Source organism: Balaenoptera physalus (genome assembly GCF_965194825.1).
Source record: "Balaenoptera physalus genome assembly, chromosome: 7".
NCBI lineage: Eukaryota > Metazoa > Chordata > Mammalia > Artiodactyla > Balaenopteridae > Balaenoptera > Balaenoptera physalus.
Genome location: NC_138886.1, coordinates 7,450,999 through 7,470,694, shown reverse-complemented (window position 1 = coordinate 7,470,694; position 19,696 = coordinate 7,450,999). Strand labels below are relative to the sequence as shown.

Sequence of the window (19,696 nt, the reverse complement as noted above, 5' to 3'; positions counted from 1 at the left end):
AACGCGCGTGGCCGCCTATAAAAGAGGCGGGGCGCGCGCGCCGCCGTCACTACCCGCTGCGGAGCGAACGGGGAGGAAGGGAGGCCGCTGAGCCCCGTCGGTTCCTCCAGCACCCCCGGCCCGACGAACCCACTGCCCTCACCCCCAGGAGCCGGTGAGAGGGGGAGCGGGCGAACTCAGGGCGGGAGCGAGGCCCGAGGGCGGCCGACCCCTGGGCGGGGAGCCGGACGGCCCCTGGGGCAGGGCGGGGCCAGCGCGCGGACAGGTGAGCCCGGCCGGCCTCGCCGCTCCCTCCGTCGGGCGGGGAACCGGGCGAGCCGGCCGCGACCGGCTTGTGGTGCGTGGGCTGCGGAGGAGCAGCCGGGCCGAGCCTGGGCGCCGGCCGCTGGAATGTCATTGACTGGGCGGAGGGGGCGGCAAGGCCGCCGGGTCCTTCCCCGCAGCCCAGCCTGGCTCCGGCCCCGCCCTGCTCCATCCGGCTGCGGCAGGTGGGGCGGGGGCTTCCTGGTCCGGATCGTTTCTCCATCCCCCTCTCCGCAGAGCGCTCCCCCCACCGCCCCCAATCCCTTCCCTCAGTGGGGAGCGACTTGTGCAGCTCCTTTTCTCAAATCCCCACCAGCAATGCCGGCCCAGCCCTTGAAGGAGGAAAAGCCGGGAGTAAAGGGCTCTTTGACCTTAATTTCATCCTGTGTGGCGGTTCTTGGCCTTCTCTGGACGGAAAGGTCCGAGACCGGCCATCTCCGTTTCTTATCTGTAATAAACATATTTTTCTTACCCAACTGTGATTTGCTTGTAAATAGCAGGTAGGTGCGGCGCTTGCTTTGTATGAGACCCAAACCAAATAACTTAATAGCTTAGAGTTTTTTTTTTTTTTTTTTTCTTGCCCCGAGACCGGGTCTTTCGAGTCGAGGACATAATTATTATTTGTCAAAAATTCTACAGCCATGCCGGTGTTGAATGATAGAGCAGCCTTTTGTTTGAAAGCAGTCCCTGCGAATTTCATTAGATGCTTCCCAAAGAAAATTGCTTTTAAAAGTCTCTGAGGTACTGGGTTATAATGTATTTTAAACAAAGGGCTTGTCAAGGTTAAGGGTTGAATATGTTTTAAATTAAAAGCTTGAATAGCTCAGGAAGCTGGGTTGAGATGATGCTTGAACTGGCCAACACCTTGTCAAATCTCTTTTGTATAATAGATCCTAGACTATGTAGGCCCTTTGTTCTGTCTTCATCATGGTATTTTAGAAGAACTTACCATGATGGCTGTTAGGGAAGAAGAGAAGAGAGACCATATGAAATATTTTCAGAATGTGTTGAGAAATTGCGTCGTCATAGCAATTGGACTTAACTAAAACAGAATGTGTCAAAGATGGAAGGGTGGGAGTGTCTGCAGCCAGGAAACAGAAAACCTGAAGAACAGCGGTGGGAACACTCAGCTGTATGAAGCCATCGAGCCAAGGTTCCAACTCATCTGACTAGTCATGTATTTTCCCTTTTGTCTGCAGCTAATGTCAGCTTTTGAAAGGTCAAATTGAAGTCCGAGTTTTAAAAATGTGCTGCAGGAAAATAAAAACGTGCTGCAGTAAGGGCCTCTGTGCAGGAAATTAACAGTAAGCCTTTTTTAGTAACTGGGCCAGTATTACTCAAAGGGACCCTGGAAGTGTGTTAGCTGTTATCCAGGGACCTAGATGGAGAGCCGAGACTCAGAAGGTGGATTTCCTCTCTGCTGGACAGGTGTGAGGCAGACTTGCAGTAAACGGTCAGCTGGGTAACATTCTCCGATATGCTTTTGGTCTTTGGCAGGGCGTTTGTAGGAATCGAATAATTAGCAACCTGATATGTCACAGGCTCACAATATGAGCTTGTCAAGCAATCTCATGAACAGGTTTAGGTGGGGAGAGCTGTTTTTAAGTATATCTTTTGGTTCCCTGGGTTAGAATTTCCTCTGCTTTTCCTTTACCTGCCTTCTTCCATTGGGCGTGGGGGCGGCGGCGGCGGGGGCGGGGGGGGGCGACTGCAGATGCTGAGACGTGAGTGTCAGGAGTAGTCCACAGTCCTGTCATTGCTGAACCTGCACTAAGGACAGTGGGCACGAATCCGGCCTTGTAATCAATCCTCCATGGGCTATGCGAGGACTCTGCTAGTCGTGGGGTGGGTCTGCTGCAGCCCATCAGCTGTGGTCGGAGTAGGTAGAAGAATGCAGCGCCCTGATGGCAAATGCCGACTCCAGGAATGCAGAGGAGGCCCACAGAACCGATCGCTTGGGGCCAGTGGGCAGGAGCAGCTGCGCTTGTACTTCCCTCCACCTCTTCTGCATACTCCTCTTGTATGGGTTTTGAACAGGAAATAGTATTTTGTGAAGGAAATGTCCCAGTAAACTAGGCCCAAATTCGCTCTTTGTAGCTTGAGTTCGTTCTTGTTTCTGATGACTTCACGAAATTATGCTATTTTATTACTGAATGGAAGGGGGTACAGAAATCATCTAGTACTGGGAATCTCAGCTAATTTATCGGAACGTGGATTGGGGGAGTGCACGTCTAGTGTTAAAAGGGATATTTAGTATTATTCAGGATTATTGGAAAATTGGGAAACTGAGACCCAGAAGAGGGTATGACGTGGCCAAGGCAGCACATCTGCTCAGACCAGAGAACCTTGGTTCTTTCTGCATTTTAAATTCCTGGTTTAGAAGCTCTGTAGAATGAGAAGGGCGCTGGGAAAATAGCTTAAATTTGATTTTTACCTGTATTCATATATTTTTAAAGATCTGTTTTCTTCATTGTGAAATTATTGTGTTCAGTTTGCCCTTAGAAGCTTGTTATCTTGCTCTTCCCCCTCCCTCTTCAGACGCCACATTTCTCCATCATGTTGTCATCGTTTCGTAAACGCAGAGTCCAGGTATTTGACCAGCATGCAGGAAATGTGTTACCTTTTCGGTTTTGCCTGGTTTGCAGTGAAGACACATATGTGTCAAAGAGGTTGAATGATGCAAAGAGAGGGGGAAAAAACCCTGCCTGCATGACCTGTTAAGCAAATTGGTTAGGGTTTGGGCTTTTGTTTGTTTTCTTTGGTGTTACATGAACAAAAGTCTTAGTAGATTTATTCTAAAATTTCCAAAGCCTTTGTTTTTTTACCTTCCTCTCTTTAAGGCATGAATATATTAATTTCTTATCACCCTACTGGTGTCTGCATGTACTGTTTGCTAATTTTTTTTATTGATGGTTATTTGGTTCTTAAAAACCAAGGGACTAAACACATTATCTTAGATATTTAGAAAAAGTAATCTGAAAACATGTAAAAATAGTGTTTTTCAATTTGACAAATATTGTAAACTTGGGTTTGTTTCCTGATTCCATTGATTTACGTTTTTTGCCACAATCCTTATAATGAAATGGAACTTGGATTTCCTTGTTTATAAAAAAGCTCACTACCCATGTTTTTATTTGTGTACAGTTATTGAGTGTTTGCTAAATTGGACCTTTTTCAGAAAGAAAAATGCTTAAAATTAATGTCTTGATATCCCATAAGCAGAAATATAAGCTCTGCAAATTTCTAGTGATTATGGGTGATAAATCCGAGGCAAGCCCTTTTATAAATCAGACGGGTTAATTGTTTAAACAAGGTTTATAAAAATGGGCACGTTATACCTTTTTCCTGTTTTGAATCTCAGTAACAATATTTTGCACTTAAACACCTCTCATCTGGATTTTACAGGTTATAAAAGGTAAGTAGCAGCAAGGTAGTGTTTGGGAGGCATTCAGAAGTAAGTTTTCTCAACCTTGCTTGGCGTTTCTGGATTTTGATGCAGTGCAGTATGAATCTTTTGCTTCTTTAAGCTAAATCCCTGCTCACCTCTGCAGAATCCTGCTAACAAGTTGAAATGAATTAATCAATTTGAAGGCTGACGTGCAGATCTACAATCCTGATTGGAATGTGGTTTAAGCAAAAATATTTCTGGTTTTTCCATGGTTAAAATTCTTAATTTATATATTATTTACCTCTTTGCTTACCCTCAGGTCTCCCACTAAAATCTGCAGCCGAGCTGGTTTTGACTTAATTCACTTAATCTGAGAATCAGTTGGCATCAGATTTTATGGTGCTCACCAATTCTTTGGTGCTTTGTTCTCGGGGAGCCCTTGCGCATCCGTGGATGTAGTTCTCCTGCTTTGGAAATGTAAAATATGCTGGCTTTCTAAGCCAGGGAAAAAGGGCATTGTTGGTTCTGCACCTTTGGGCTCTGACTAAGCAACAAAAACAGAACTGATGGATGGTTCCTCTGACATTTTGCTCTGGGTGATGTTTATGAATTTTTCCATAGAGCCAAATGCACTCTTCATCCTGAAAATCCCTTTCCCTGCGAAACAATATATCTGATGTCCTGCCTGAGGTCTGAATTCATCTTGCAGTGTTCCAAACGCCCCTGTCTGCCACATTCAGCTCGCTAAGATGTCGGCACTCCCAGACCTTTGTTTCCAAATAGACACTCCTCTTGTCTTCACGACAGTTTTACTCTCTTCTGAGGTTCCAGACGGAAGCTCTGACTAGTGAATTCTTCCAGTCTCCAAGATCTGCGTAAGGGTGTCCTAAGCTACTCACTCACTGCAGGTGCCAAGTGAGCAGAGTTGGAAGCGTTTGACCTTTGGTTTGAAAGTGTGTGTCTCCACAGTCTTTTCTTGCTTAACAGTGTCCTTCCCACCCACTGCCTCTCCCCGCCCTCCAGAGACAGACACCTCCCCTTGCACAGTGGCCTTATAGCTTCTGTGGATGAGGGTAAGGCTTTAAAAACTTCCCTAAGTACATACCAAGAACTGCCTCAAACAGCTGTCTGTTGGCAGTTGTCAAGAAGACAAAGATATTAATTAATGGCTAGCTTCTTTTGTAGGAATCACTTTCCGTTGATAATGTGTATAAGTTAGTGTTGGTTATGAGGAGTCATTCTCATGCATGACTTTGGATTAAACCAGAACTTTCTAGCCAAGATTCATATCTTGGCTTTCTTCTCAGAGATCTAGCTGTATTGTAAGAATGCTGACAAGTTCTTTTTATTTATTACAATAGAGGACATAGCTGTAATTCCTGTTTTATCCTCTGTGCTCAATTCACATTACTTGCTGAATGATGCAGCTAACATTTTGACTGCTGCATTGCAGCAGCATTTAAAAATAGCCAGTCTTCTCTAATAATTATTTGCCAAAATATGACCTTTTTTCTTCAGTTCCCTTAAATGGGAAGCTGTCCTTAAACAGAGAGTACATTTAGCCCTTCGTCTCCCCTCCTTCATTAGCCGCAAACATAGACCTGATTGACAAAATCAGAGTTGAGATAAGCAGTCAGTTGATTGCTGTCCTGGAATTTGGCTCCTTTGCGGTTTTTAGGCAGTTAGTGGAATAGATAGATAGGCTGGTATAGTTGGAGATTTTTTTTTTTTTTATGGCACATTTCCCAAAGTCTTCCTTTCTAGCTCTCAAAAGGTGTTAATCCCATTAAGGCTGGGAACAGCCCAGGGCATTCTCTGTGGAGTCTGCCTTATCAGTCAGCTGCACATTTCTGGCCTGGGGTGGAGTTCTTGCAGTGTGCGGCAGCCTCAGGGAACACGGTGCACACAGGCAGAGTCCAGAAAATTCCACTAACTCTCACAGAGTTTTGGGTGAGAGGTCGTAGCACCTTTGGGTGGCAGTAGTTCTTTGGAGATAGGAGATTTTTTCCTGTGTTTAATGTAGTCTGTGGAAATGAGCCATTTAGGAGCAAAGAGAAACTGGAACTTGTATAGAGACAGCTCCCTATCAGGAGAAGGGGTGGGGGGGGGGGCGGAGGGGGGAACTGCCGTTAACCTGTCATCCTTGGCTCCTATAATCACGCAAATGAAAACTCTGAGTGCCCACAGCAGTGGGAGAGCACTGCTGACTTTCAGATGCCCAGCTCCCTGGAAACAGCCAGTTGTGACTTGGCCAAGCTCCCACCTACTGGCGTCAGCTGATCTACTGCAGGAAAGAAAAGTCCATTATTGCCTGACCAAAGCACTTGGTATAGAATTGACTTGTTCTACTTCACTGGGGTGACAAAGAGGGCCTTTTAGGTTGGTTAATTTCAGCAGGGCCTCGCTGGACTGTCTCCCTGGATTGGTAGGGTCAGATCAGCAAGCGGAACCCAGGCCGAGGGGCTTGCTCAGGGGGAACCTTTTCAGTATTATGTTGGGAATTCTTTTTTCATCAGAAAGGGCTGCTTCCGAATGTGACCGTTTAGAGATATCCGTGGCAGCTAAAGGAAATGCAGCGAAGCAGGACAAACACCATAGACATTAATCTAAAGACTGAGGCATCTTGTAGAAAGGCACATGCAGTGGAGATTTTGTTACATGCATAACTAGCTATACATTCCTTGGAAATTTTATAAGCAAGCAAATTAGACACACAGTTTCCTACTGTTTCTCCACCTAACTGTTTCCGGAGAGATGAGAACAAAGGAAGTATATAAATTATTCTTAACACTAATTGTTTACTAACTTTAAGAAGACTCAATCTTAAATTAATTTTGATATTTTTTTAATGATTCATGTATGCTCCTTCCCCCTATTTTTCCCCCCTTAAGTGGGGATGGAAAAGATAAGAGGTAGTAAAAGGAATTAATAAATAACTGAACAGCCTTTAATAAAGAGTGTGTCAGCTCCGATCATGTTAAGAATCACTGGTTCTAGCATGCTGGTCTGGGAACCGGAGCATCCTGGGTCACCCTAGCTCTACAACTTGCTTATTAGATGATCTTTTGTCTCCTGACCACTTAATAATGAAGTGACAGCAGTTTCTCTATTTCTAAGCTCAGAGTGTAATTGACTCTCTAAATGTGTGCTGAGTTCTGTGGTCAGAGAGTAAGATAAGGTCTCTTTTATAGTCCCTTAGGAACTCTAAATTCCCTAAAGAACTTACAGAAACGCAGAGAGAAGACAGTAATCACGTGGCAGAATGTGACGTGATGGTGCTCTAAGGGGGCCAGAGAGGGAGTGAGGGCTTCTGATTCAGGGCTGTAGAGAGGACAGCGTAGTTGCTTTAGACTTGGAGGGGTTTGAATGGTATTAATGGTCGAGTTGGGAGTGGGGGAGAAGAGAACATTTCGGCCAGAGGGAACTTTCTGGTTTGGGAAGTGGACCTGCCCTGGGCCTGTAACTTGGGGTTGATGAGGGAGTTTGATGTAAGGTATGCCTGGAGCAGGTCATGCAGGTGAATGAGTGAATCGTAAATGCGGCCGGACCCGGTAGTGATTCTTTTTTTTTTTTTTTTTTAGTTGTTTGTTTTTTTATACTGCAGGTTCTTATTAGGCATCACTTTTATACACATCAGTGTATACATGTCAATCCCAATCCCCCAATTCAGCACACCACCATCGCCACCCCACCGCAGTTTTCCCCCCTTGGTGTCCATATGTCCATTCTCTACATCTGTGTCTCAACTTCTGCCCTGCAAACCGGCTCATCCGTACCATTTTTCTAGGTTCCACATACATGCATTAATATACGATATTTGTTTTTCTCTTTCTGACTTACTTCACTCTGTATGACAGTCTCTAGATCCATCCACTTCTCAACAAATGACTCAATTTCGTTCCTTTTTATGGCTGAGTAATATTCCATTGTATATATGTACCACAACTTCTTTATCCATTCGTCTGTTGATGGGCATTTAGGTTGCTTCCGTGACCTGGCTATTGTAAATAGTGCTGCAATGAAACCGGCAGTGATTCTTGTCAAGATCCCAAAGAGGCTGATGTCCTAGGGCGGCAGTGTAAACCAGAACTGCCCTGTTCCTGACAGACATTTCCTTTGTCAAGGTTACCCTCAGTTTTTGGTTTTAAGGACTCTCTTGAAGCCCATTTTAAGAATAGAAACTATTTTTTTCAGACGCAGCTATCTATTGATGATACAAAACTGTGCCTTCTTGAACTTGATTTCCCCAAGGTCCCACCCTGCCAGCGTGAAAAGAGCAGTTATCTGGGTGTGGGCCACCCAAGCTCGGTAATTCAGGTCTGGTCATTAGGTTGACACCCCGTTGTGTAGCTTCAGTCGGCACATTCCAGCTGTTCATTCAGCCCCCAAATCTAGCTGTTACCTGGCCAGAATTCCAGTTTGACGATACAGAAATGAAACTGGGGTGGACTACTGAGCTCTCTCCACCCTTCACAGAGGAGCTCAGGGCTGCTTCTCCAGCACTCAGACAAACATTTGTTAATGACATCTGTCTGCTAGAAGTCGGGACACAATTGGGACTTCCCTGGTGGTCCAGTGGTTAAGACTCCGCCTTCCAATGTGGGGCATCAGGGAGCTAAGATCTCGTGGCCGAAAGCCAAAATGGAGAACAGAAGCAACATTGTAACAAATTCAATAAAGACTTTAAAAATGGTCCACATCAAAAAAATCTTTAAAAAAAAAAAAGAAAGAAAGAAATCGGGACACAACAACAAAGATTACATTGCTCAGTCTCATCATACCGTGAGGAGTATGTGAAGTGCTTTGTAAACCTACAGAAAAACGTGATTAAATCAGAGAAGGAGGGAGGGAAGGAGCCTTCAGTACAGCTTGGTAAGGAGGCCAGATCCCTGCAGCTTCCTCATTTCAGCTCCTATTGAAACATGAATGGGAGTTATCCGGACAGAGGAGAGACAGAACATTCTGGGCAAAGGAAGCCTGAGCAACTGACTTGGAGTCTTTAGAGAGCATCATGTGTTTGGGAAGAGAGTATTTCTCTGTGCCAAGAGGGTACGGGGCATGGGTGAGACATACCAGTCAGGTGTGCTGGGCCAGATTGGAAGGTTCAACTAAAGAGGTAGATTCTTTCCTCTCTCAGAAGGGAGTGATGAAAGGTTTTAAAGCATGGGAATGACGTGGCAAAGAATATGTTTCTTGTTATAGTCAAACAAATAAATACATTGGACTTTGTGGGAGAAAAACAATAAAGATAACTGGTTAATATGTGGAGAGTAATTTGGAAGGAATGGTGATAGGGCTAAAATCCCCTCACGTTCTCTCCCTAGGAAGCTAGGTCTCTTCATAGAAAAGATAGGCCTCAGAGTTGGTTAGGTGCAGTCGATACTTTTCTTGACACCTCTTAAAGCTGCTTTTCTCCCTGAAGAGCTGGAAACTTTGCCCCGAGCTTAGCAGTGTTGTTTATCTCACAGCTGGATGGGGGCAGGGAGTGGGGGGCACACAGGGGCCTCCAGACCTAATCCTTAGCCAGCTTATCCTTTCCCATCGGCTGGGCCAGGCGAACAGGGTAACGGGAAGAGCTGTCAAATATGTTTCCTGGGCAGCACAGTTTTTATATCTTGTATAAATTATGGAACAAGAGCTGGAGAGACCATAAAGCTTATCTGGTCTGCTTTTTTACCAGGTCACAGACTCTTCTCTGTAGAATGTAATTTTAAAGATAGAAGGGTCTTGGGACCATCTCATTTTCAACTGGTGTTTTTAGTCATTTTGGGAAATTGAGACACAGAGAGGGAAGGCAGCTGGTACAAGGTCACATGTTACTGACAAATTTACATGCTGTTTGTCATTAGTGTGTACCTATTTCCTTCTGTGGGTCCTTCCTTGGTTAGAGGATAAAATGACTTATTCCTGAGAGAAGAGCAGGTAGCATATTCTGGGTTTGTCCCATAAATAGGTCAGATTTTCTTTTTGACATTAAAGGCTGGTGAAACTGTCCAGATCTGAGTTTAAAGTTGGGGTAGATTGAGTGCTATGGGGAAGTACCACCTACTCAATTAGCCTGTGTTTGTGGTTAACTGGAGCAGGTAAGAGTCAGGTAGGATAAATCTTTCACCACACCTTTTTTTTTTAAGATATGCTGTGATTTTCTTTTAATTTTGTGCATTCAGATGAAGCAAAGCCTGTTCATTGCCCAGCCTGAAGGAGATTGTAGGATTGACTTTTTGGGGTGATTGAGAAATCCACTACTTTAGGTAAATTCTATTGGATTTTGATGCTAAAGACTCAGTTACTGGGCTTCCCTGGTGGTGCAGTGGTTAGGAATCCGCCCGCCAATGCAGGGGACACGGGTTCGAGCCCTGGTCTGGGAAGATCCCACATGCCGCGGAGCAGCTAAGCCCGTGCGCCACAACTACTGAGCCTGCGCTCTAGAGCCCGCGAGCCACAACTACTGAAGCTCACGTGCCGCAACTACTGAAGCCCACGTTCCTAGAGCACATGCTCTGCAACAAGAGAAGCTACAGCAATGAGAAGCCCGCACACCGCAATGAAGAGTAGTCCCCACTCACCACAACTAGAGAAAGCCCTCACGCAACAGGGAAAACCCAACGCAGCCCAAAAAAATTAATTAATTAAAAAAAAAAAGACTCAAGTTACTTGATAATCATTCCCTTTTCTTCAATGAATAACAGGCTGAGATCTAGAAAGATAGAAAAGCTGAATTAACAGTAAATGTTATCTAATCTCCACACCATGAAATGCACAGACCAGATGAGAGGACTGTTGAATGGATTTCTCAGTAATTCTTTGAGCTCCAAAGTTGGTGTTTCCTTTGAATTCTCAAGGCTCTGTAGAAGTGACAGTGTAAACCATAGTTCTCCCCTTCACATTTCTCGCCTGGTCTCATTGCAGTGTTGGTGAGGCATCCTCTGAGGGGCCCACTTGGGCAGCCATTTTTTACGAGGGAATGGGGCCTGGGCTTCACTGTTAGCTCCTGAGAAGGGACCACTTTCAATTCATTTGTCTGCTCGGGCTCTCGTAATTCTTTATTTCCTTCCAAGAGGCTAATGCCATTAAGTCTATTTTGGTGTCATGTGCTTACTTCAGGACTTTCTGTCTTTTCAGAAAATGGACCCAAGCGGGGTCAAAGTGCTGGAGACAGCAGAGGACATCCAGGAGAGGAGGCAGCAGGTCCTGGACAGATACCACCGCTTCAAGGAGCTTTCGACACTTAGGCGCCAGAAGCTTGAAGATTCGTACCGGTTCCAGTTTTTCCAAAGAGATGCTGAGGAGCTGGAGAAATGGATTCAGGAGAAACTTCAGATTGCCTCTGATGAGAACTATAAAGACCCAACCAACCTGCAGGTGTGTTTGAGGTGCTGCCAGAACTCTGGAGCTCAGATGTCTTTGCCCAAAATTTATACAGACCTAATTATGACCTTGAGAGACTGAATGTAGATCAGACATAAGGAAGGACTAACTCGCTATTCTGAAAAGCCCGTAGTGATTGTATCAGTGAGCATGAATGTGGAATCCTGCAGGTTTTAATTTATCTTTTGCGGATGCTTTAAGCTGATGGTTCTCAATCCACTGCCTTACAACCATCGGTGATCCTTCATCATTTTTCAGGGAAGGTCTAGTTTGATCTCTTGGAATATGTGTTTTTGAGAAAGGTATGCTAACAATGTTGTTGCTGGTGAAAATTTGTATAGCTGTTTTAAAAAAAAAAAAAAGCCTTTCTTCTTGTTGATTTTGGTGAAAGACTTTTTTTTAGCAAGTGGAACAGTGGTTGTACCCATGGTTCTCTTACTATGCCAAAGTCGTCTGAGAAGAGAAAATGATGAACGCTGGTTTAGGTGCAGGCCCTGCCCAGCTCAGCATGTGAGTAAAGAGAGGTATTGAGAAATGGAATGTATCAAATCAATCAAAGAGTATGGCTTCTAAAGCAAGCTAAAAAAAAGTCATATCATGAATGAATGTGAATGGATTCGTCAAAGATAAACACTACATGCTAAGAAGGCTCTCAGTATGGTTCTGTATTTCTAAAATGGATTGGATGTCCATAAAGGCTAATTTCCTGATACACAAGAAAATTATGATATTTTGTAGTATCTTGCTGTCTGCAAAGTTGTGGTCCTCAATGGCCAAGCTTTCAGAGGGCAAGTATAGATGCAGGCAGAGCATTTGAGTAATTGAACCAGCAGGGGGATGGTTGGGAGGCTGAGTGAGGCGTCCATAGAGAGAGGGAGTGGGATGCAGGAGGGGGGGAATAATAGGGAGCTGGGGGCAGAATGACGCGTGCCAAGGAGCACGTGTGGCTCATTTCACGGTCCACTGACAGGGCAAGCTGCAGAAGCATCAAGCCTTTGAAGCTGAGGTGCAGGCCAACTCGGGAGCCATTGTGAAGCTGGATGAAACTGGCAACCTCATGATCTCGGAAGGGCACTTTGCATCTGAAACCATCAGGGTGAGTAAGAGCAGTGCCTGGTATGGATGGCCTTCCTCTGTCTGGTTGGTAGAGGAATGTGGATTAATGCTTACATGTAAATTTGGGTTCCTAAAAAGATAGATTTTTCTAGCTTTTTAAAGGAATTTGTGAAGTATCCTGATGGAGTTACCCAACTCCTGCTTTTGTAATATGATGATTCAGTATGTCTATAAACAAGCGTTTGTGTACTCAGTGAGGAAATTAATTTTCTTTTTGTAGAACAAATTAGGATGCAATTAGACTTTAAAGAAGATTGCATATATTAAACTTCTAACATTTTCAGATGGTAATTGGATGGGAGAGCATATTAGTGAAATTGGTGAATTTAGGGATTAGGGCACAAAGATAAATAGGATTAATCACAGACACTATAAAGTTCTCTGTCAGAAAGCTTGCTCTCTGGATCTTGGTGCCTTGCCCCAGGAGGGGTTTACTGAGGTCTGGTCAGCAAGCCTGTTGAAGGTCCAGCTGCGAGGAATGACGTGTGGTACCTGTTGGTCGGTGACCGTGGCGATGTAGCTTACTTTGAAGCAGGAGTCCTCAAACTTGGTCTGGCTTGTTTGGGTGCCATTTGTCGAGGCTGGGGCAATAATTGGTCTTTCTCTGTTTTGTTTAACATTTTGAATACCAAGGTATTAAGGGCTAACAAGCCTCTTTAGGATGAAGTGTGCATGCTTATTTCTCATAACTGGATGCTCTCATCTACTTTGATTTCCTTCTTATCTATCTTTGTGTTTTGTTCTTTGTCATCCAAAGTCTCGTTCCATTGAGGGACCAGCCTTTTCAGTCCTTGACCTGTCGAGGCAGTCCCAAAGACTAAGATGAAAGCCACGTTCTTAAGCCCCAGCTAGAAATGTTTCATCCTCTGCTGTTCCCTGAGATCCACAGTGGAACATCCACAGGGATTTCATTCCCTTAGGTTCTGGTCTAGTAAATACTTACTGTGTCTCTTTTGCTCTAATATACTCTGCAGTCTTATACTGAAGACTTGCAATTAGCCTTAAGCTTATTATTAATAATAAACTATTACTAGTAATGATTGTAAACAGGCAATAAAAGTAAATTCTAAATGCTATATGCCATTTAATTACTACATTCAACCCATGCAGGCAATATAATACGTGTCTCTGCAGTTGAATACAAAGACGTGGGACTTCCCTGGTGGTCCGGTGGTTAAGACTTTGTGCTTCCACTGCAGGGGGCGTGGGTTTGATCCCTGGTTGGGGAACTAAGATCCCGCATGCCGCGTGGCGCGGCCAAGAAAGTACAAAGATGCATCTGCTCATTTCCCCACTCTTGTATATAGTCTTAATGTAAATGAAATCTGCCAGAGCGCTGATTTGCTGATTCAGCTGCTCTGTATTAGTTTAACCAGGTTACAGATGGGGAATATGAGAAATAGCTCAAGTGTTTGTCTTTAGTAATTAGTGTGGGAAAGGGAGGCCCAAAGCTCTCTTCATTCCCCTCTTACCTGTTTAGAGATCTTATTAAAGCAGCATTTGAGGGACTTCCCTGGTGGCGCAGTGGTTAAGAATCCACCTGCCAATGCAGGGGACACGGGCTCAAGCCCTGGTCCAGGAAGATGCCACGGAGCAACTAAGCCCGTGCGCCACAACTACTGAGCCTGCGCTCTAGAGCCCGTGAGCCACAACTACTGAGCCCATGCGCCACAACTACTGAAGTCCACGCACTCTAGGGCCTGTGCTTCGCAACAAGAAGCCACTGCAATGAGAAGCCCGCACACCGCAACGAACAGTAGCCCCCGCTCGCCACAACTAGAGAAAGCCCACGTGCAGCAACAAAGACCCAACGCAGCCAAAAATAAATAAATTTATTAAAAAAAAAATTTGAAACTACTGTTAGCTACTGTTTGTTGAGAAGCTGTTAATCGCTGTTTATGTGCGAACACTTTGCTAGGACTTTTACATACGTTATCTCTAATCTTCACAAGAAGCTTGCGAGGTAGCCATAGTATAGAAGGGTAGAAGCGGAGGCTCAGAGAATTTTGAGCAACTTGCTCAGGTCCCCACGGCTAATAGGTGACAGAACCAGTGCTTCGGTCTACTCCTTTCTTTGGTTACAGTTACTCACTTTATTTTCCCAGCCCGAGTTTCACTCCTATCAGCTTTCCTTTCTTTTCCCGCAACTGCTTCTCTGAAAGCTGCTGCTGCTTGCTCGGGCCCCTGTTGAGAGCTCTGCCTGAGCCAGCCAGGATTCTCCGCCACCCTGCCAGCTGTCCACGCGTTCCCTAAGCGCACCTGCCTCCCTGCCCTCTCACGCTCTCAGACACCAGCAAGCTTGTGAAACTGGCCTCTGTCAAAACTGCAGTATTGACAAGAGGAGACATACTGGGAGTGGGAAAGTTGTTCCAGTCCTGGAACAGGCCTGGCCCCGGTTCTTCCCTCGAGGGTATGGAAATGAGATTTGTGAGAGACTGACGGCTGACTTGTAGGTGAGGATTTTCTTGAGCCTTCTGTGGCCTCATTTTAATTTGAGCAAAAGGGGGACTTCCCTGGCGGTCCAGTGGTTAAGACTCTGCGCGTCCACTGCAGGGAGCGCGGGTTCGATCCCTGGTCAGGGAACCAAGATCCCGTATGCAGCGCGGTACGGCCAAAAAATTAAAAAAGAAAAAAAAACAAAGGGTTCTCATTTAATCCCTGTGTTCGTGCTCCCAAGTCCCACGGTTATCCTGGCTTAGCAATTGACCTGGCCCAGTAACTCAGTAGCTTAGTTTGGCAGGCAACGTTAACGCAGAGGAAGGTGGGTGGGGTGTGAAGACTGTTTGTGTCCTGGATAACCTGTCTGTCACCGGTTTAGACTTTCACACCGTACCGGACGGCGTGGCGCCCCATAGTGACCGCCACCCACATTGGCTCCCACATCCGAGTAGGTGGAGTATTGACTTGCTGTTGGTTGCCTTTTCCCCCTTGCCTGGGAATGCCTTTCACTTCCTTCTCAGTGGTGGACTCCGGTTTGAACCATCAGCGATGGAAGTGATTGTAGTGGTGGAAGTGAATTGTGTGAGCCTTTATTTTCCTCCCAGTGCTTTCTCCTTTCAAATGAACCACCAGTACTTGCTCCTAAGAGAATCCACCCATGTTGACTATCCCGTGGCTTTCAACTTTTCAGTTTGTGGGGAGTGGCATCTCAACGATGGGTGGATCCCAGGTTTCTCTTCTGGTACTGTTTGTGTTTGTGCCACTTGTTTCTGTCTGTGTTATACAGAAACTCCCAGTATCTTGGGTAGGCGTAATCAACACCTAGAGATTGGGTTAGAATGCCAGACTGCATCGCCTAAGCTTGAATTGATGAGAATTCCCCTAGTTCTTGACGAGTCCTTACTAGGACTGTGCTATGAGAACCCAAAATGCTGGGAAGTGACTGTTTGGGCCTGTGGCTGCCACCTGGGCGCAGCTTGATGTAAACCTCACTTGGGATGCACTGTATGTACCACAAGCTGCATCTTTTCACGGAAGCACCAAAACAGCTTCTGCCAGGAATCCTCTTTGATAGCTGATTGTGTTTCAGGACCCCATCTTTTTACCTTTATACTAAGGTTTTCCTCTTTACTTGTGCCTCATAGTTATTTCTTTACATGTATGATGCCTATGGGACCTCTTGTTTTCTCCCCTTTACCTCCGGGAATTCAGAACACGCACTCCAGTGATTCCTGCTGCGGTTGCACGATCACACCTCATCTTTCCTTCCCCAATAGTCTTCTGACCTGGAAATCCCACTGTAATAACTTAACAGTTAATATAACTAAAAACATTACCTAAATACTTAACAAATAATGTGATATCAATAATAATTGATAATTATAAAATAATAGTAAATTCCTTGGCGTAAACTAGAATACATCTACCTAGTAAAGGTCAGTTATTTTGTACTTTAAGACCTACCAAACCACTGTGAAGTGTATGCATTTTCCTCTTCTCAGTTAACTTTACAATTTCCCCTCAGTGTAGGGATTATCTTCTTAAAAAGACTTGTTCAGAGCTCTGTGAGGTTTCTAACTGGTTGGAACTCTGTGGAGGAGCCAGATCCCACAGAAATGATTGTAATCTGTGGGGTTGGGCTCTTTAACCTCCAGACTCGTTTGTTGGAGCTGCACCGCCAATGGGAATTACTTCTGGAGAAGATGCGGGAGAAAGGAATCAAGCTTCTGCAGGCCCAGAAGCTGGTGCAGTTCCTACGAGAATGTGAGGACGTGATGGACTGGATCAACGACAAGGTGTGTTTGAGAAGGAAGGTGTGCTGGGGAGGCCTTGAGGAAAGAAGGGGACGAGACCCCTCCACGTCTGCAGCTGAGAGCCGGCAGAGCGGCAGCGCAGCACACAGAAAACTGCGTCTGCCGAGGCTGCCGTGGCCCCTTCCGGAGCCCATTTCATGATGGGGTTCTGGAAGCCATTGTTCCCAAGTGTTTTTTGGTGACTCTGGCTCTGTTGTGGTCCCTGAATAGGAAGCAATTGTGACTTCTGAGGAGCTGGGCCAGGACCTGGAGCACGTGGAGGTTTTACAGAAGAAATTTGAAGAGTTTCAAACAGACATGGCTGCCCACGAAGAAAGAGTTAATGAAGTGAACCAGTTTGCCGCCAAGCTCATTCAGGTAAATAGGGAAGTGCTGTGTGCTTCTCACAACATCGTCACGTTAACTTCCTTTACTTTAACATTAATGTAATGTACCGTCATTACATTAACTTTTCCAGAAGAGAAGTTTTGATCGGGTCCCTGATTTCTGAGTGAGCAGGTTTTGGTAAGCATGTCTAAGAGTTCTGTTTAGGTCTAAGTAAGGCGGCAATACTGATCACTCCTAAATTGGAAAATGCTTTTTAACTCGTGGCCGTGGGCAGGAAGGGCAGCGTTCCTTTGATCTATTTCCTTCACCCACTTTCAGGTAGGGCTGAAGCTTTTATTGGGCTGCTGACGCTGGGTGTCGGGGTTTCTCAGACTAGGGTGTGGTGGTGAAAGCGTCGTAGGGTTGGCAGACATCCACCACTGCCTGATTGCTCTTGCCTTCCTTTTTGAGTCGGAGCTTCCGTGGGCTCCCGGGAGCCTGGGGAGCCCCATGATGAATGGCTCTCCACCGGGAGCTCAGGAGCCATTAAGAGGGGAGTGGGGCAGCCTCTCCCAGTTGCGTGCATGTGCGGTCCTGTCACTGCCGCTTTATTCTCACCTGCTGCCACAGGGCTCCGGAGACATCGAGTAGGATGAACTCGGGAGTTTCTGCTTTAGGGAAAACTTGATTTAGGGGGCGGGGTACACATTTTATGTATGTAGATCCTTCGGGACCGGTACTTGTTCCCTTTTGGATCCAGAGCCAGCATTCCTCAGATGTAATCTCACCCTTCCAAGTGGCGGGTGAGCTGCCCCCGGAATCCTGGGCCGTCCCAGGGTTGTGCTGAGGAGAGCAGGCAGGCCAAGCCCGAGATCTCACAGGTGGATCCCGCAACCCGGAAGGGCTTCACCTTATTACTTTACATGTTATTTTTATTTAAACAAGACAGAATGTGGTTAGTGGGGAAGGATACTTTCAAAGGAATATCTCCAGTCTGAAGTCAGGAACAAACCTGGAAAACCATGTGTCTGGGCAGGAATGCTTATTAATAGCCTCGTGGCGTTTGAAACAGTGAACTTTGGAGCAGCTGGGGCGAGCGGTGCGTTGACGAGGCCGCCAACTGAGGTGCAGCTGAAGGGCCTTAACGCAGGGGGTTTGGTGCTGATGCACAGAAGGAGACTTGCCCCACGGCTCCAGGGCACAGAGAGTGGCTCTCGCCTTTTTATAGAGCAAGAAAGGGAAGCTCCTTTTGAATGAGCTCCCCTTCATTCCACACAAAAAGCCAGTGTTTCTTTAGAACAGTAAGGTTTGCCGAGGCGGACGCGTCAGGGAGCCAAGGCCAGGCGGGCAGCTGGTGGGGCCGGAGGTGCTGGTCTGAGCGCAGTCTCTGCCCTTCCTGGCTCAGGAGCAGCACCCCGAGGAGGAGCTCATCAAGACGAAGCAGGATGAGGTGAACGCAGCCTGGCAGCGGCTGAAGGGACTGGCCCTCCAGAGGCAGGGGAAGCTGTTCGGGGCCGCCGAGGTTCAGCGCTTCAACAGGTACTGAGCTGAGGGCCTTGCAGAAAGGGGTCCCCCGGGGGGCATGCTGAGGCCCAGGGCGAGTCTAGGAAGATGTGGGGCTGACTGGGTCTTGGCCCCGCGTGGCGTCCCAGTCCCAGATGGACGTCGTAACCGTGGATTAACAGGTGCCTCTGTGCTGTAGGGATGTGGACGAGACCATCAGCTGGATTAAGGAGAAGGAACAGTTAATGGCCTCTGATGATTTTGGCCGGGACCTGGCCAGCGTCCAGGCTCTGCTTCGGAAACACGAGGGTTTGGAGAGAGATCTCGCTGCGTTGGAGGACAAGGTGGGTTTTGAAGGCAGCTGACTCTATAAATGAGTTAGCCTGGTCAGGAGAGCAGCCCTGATAGAGTGTGTCTGCAGGTCAAAGCCCTGTGCGCCGAGGCCGACCGCCTGCAGCAGTCCCACCCTCTGAGCGCCACCCAGATCCAAGTGAAGCGAGAGGAGCTGATCACCAACTGGGAGCAGATCCGCACCCTGGCCGCAGAGAGACACGCACGTCTCGACGATTCCTACAGGTAGAAATGCTCCTCCAGGGCCCCGCAGCCCGTACCAGGGGGCTTTTGTTTTAGAGGTGAGAGGAAGGCAGAGTTGACGGTCAGTTCTCTCTGCTGAGAAACCTTCTGTATAGCTTGACAGCTTTCCTCTAGTAAGAAAAGGCAGATGACTTTTTCTTACTGTATTTGTTATATATTTTTATGTTGTATATTAATACATTTCTGTGTTATATTTGGAGACTGGAAACTTTATATTGTTTGCATATACACACATAATATTTATAACTTTATAAATCCCATCCCATATCACTGTGTTAGAACCAATAGAAATGGAAATAATCTCTTTAGCAATCTGAGCATCATGTGAAATACTCTGTTAAAATTGAGTAAATCAAGGATTGAAAGGGAGAGAATGCTTCTTACCAATAACTAAGGGTTGAACTGGGGAGTGACAAGGAAGTTGAAAATAAGGGACAAGCTTGGGGAATTACAGTGATGGACAGAACCTAAATTTTAAAGGCTTGATTTCAGCCTTCTTTTGCTTTCCTTTATAGTCTAGATTTGAAAGAGTCCCATGTTTCCGAGGGCTAGAATTTGTATGGTTCATTAGATGTCTGAGGACATGAATTCAGAGCTCTAGGGCGGCATCTTCCATCTGGGGCCTCCCCTGGAGACCTCTCCTCACTGACCTTTGGTTTCCCAGGCTTCAGCGCTTCCTTGCCGACTTCAGAGACCTTACCAGCTGGGTCACTGAGATGAAAGCCCTCATCAATGCAGATGAACTTGCCAACGATGTGGCTGGGGCCGAAGCCCTGCTGGATAGGCATCAGGAGCACAAGGTAAGGTCTCCAGGGTCTTCCAAAAGCAAAGCCATGAGCTAAACAATGCATCACTGTAGCTCTGT

General features: G+C 46.2%; 1 protein-coding gene across 12 annotated transcripts in view; it reads left to right on the top strand.

Moving 5' to 3' along the window:
• Window positions 1-19,696, top strand: part of SPTAN1 (spectrin alpha, non-erythrocytic 1) — a 60,696-nt gene continuing 41,000 nt past the window's right edge. For 4 of the 12 annotated variants that reach the window (XM_082468306.1, XM_082468305.1, XM_082468309.1 and 1 more), the window contains exons 1-10: window positions 29-154; window positions 2,842-2,892; window positions 10,814-11,053; window positions 12,030-12,155; window positions 16,270-16,410; window positions 16,639-16,785; window positions 18,140-18,273; window positions 18,437-18,581; window positions 18,659-18,813; window positions 19,496-19,631. In XM_082468306.1, coding sequence (XP_082324432.1) covers window positions 2,860-2,892; window positions 10,814-11,053; window positions 12,030-12,155; window positions 16,270-16,410; window positions 16,639-16,785; window positions 18,140-18,273; window positions 18,437-18,581; window positions 18,659-18,813; window positions 19,496-19,631 — 1,257 coding nt within the window. In that variant the 5' untranslated portion in view covers window positions 29-154; window positions 2,842-2,859. Of the gene's footprint in view, window positions 155-243; window positions 266-2,841; window positions 2,893-10,813; window positions 11,054-12,029; window positions 12,156-16,269; window positions 16,411-16,638; window positions 16,786-18,139; window positions 18,274-18,436; window positions 18,582-18,658; window positions 18,814-19,495; window positions 19,632-19,696 lie in introns of those variants that run through there. The other 8 variants (XM_082468300.1, XM_082468307.1, XM_082468301.1 and 5 more) reach the window with 5 other exon arrangements.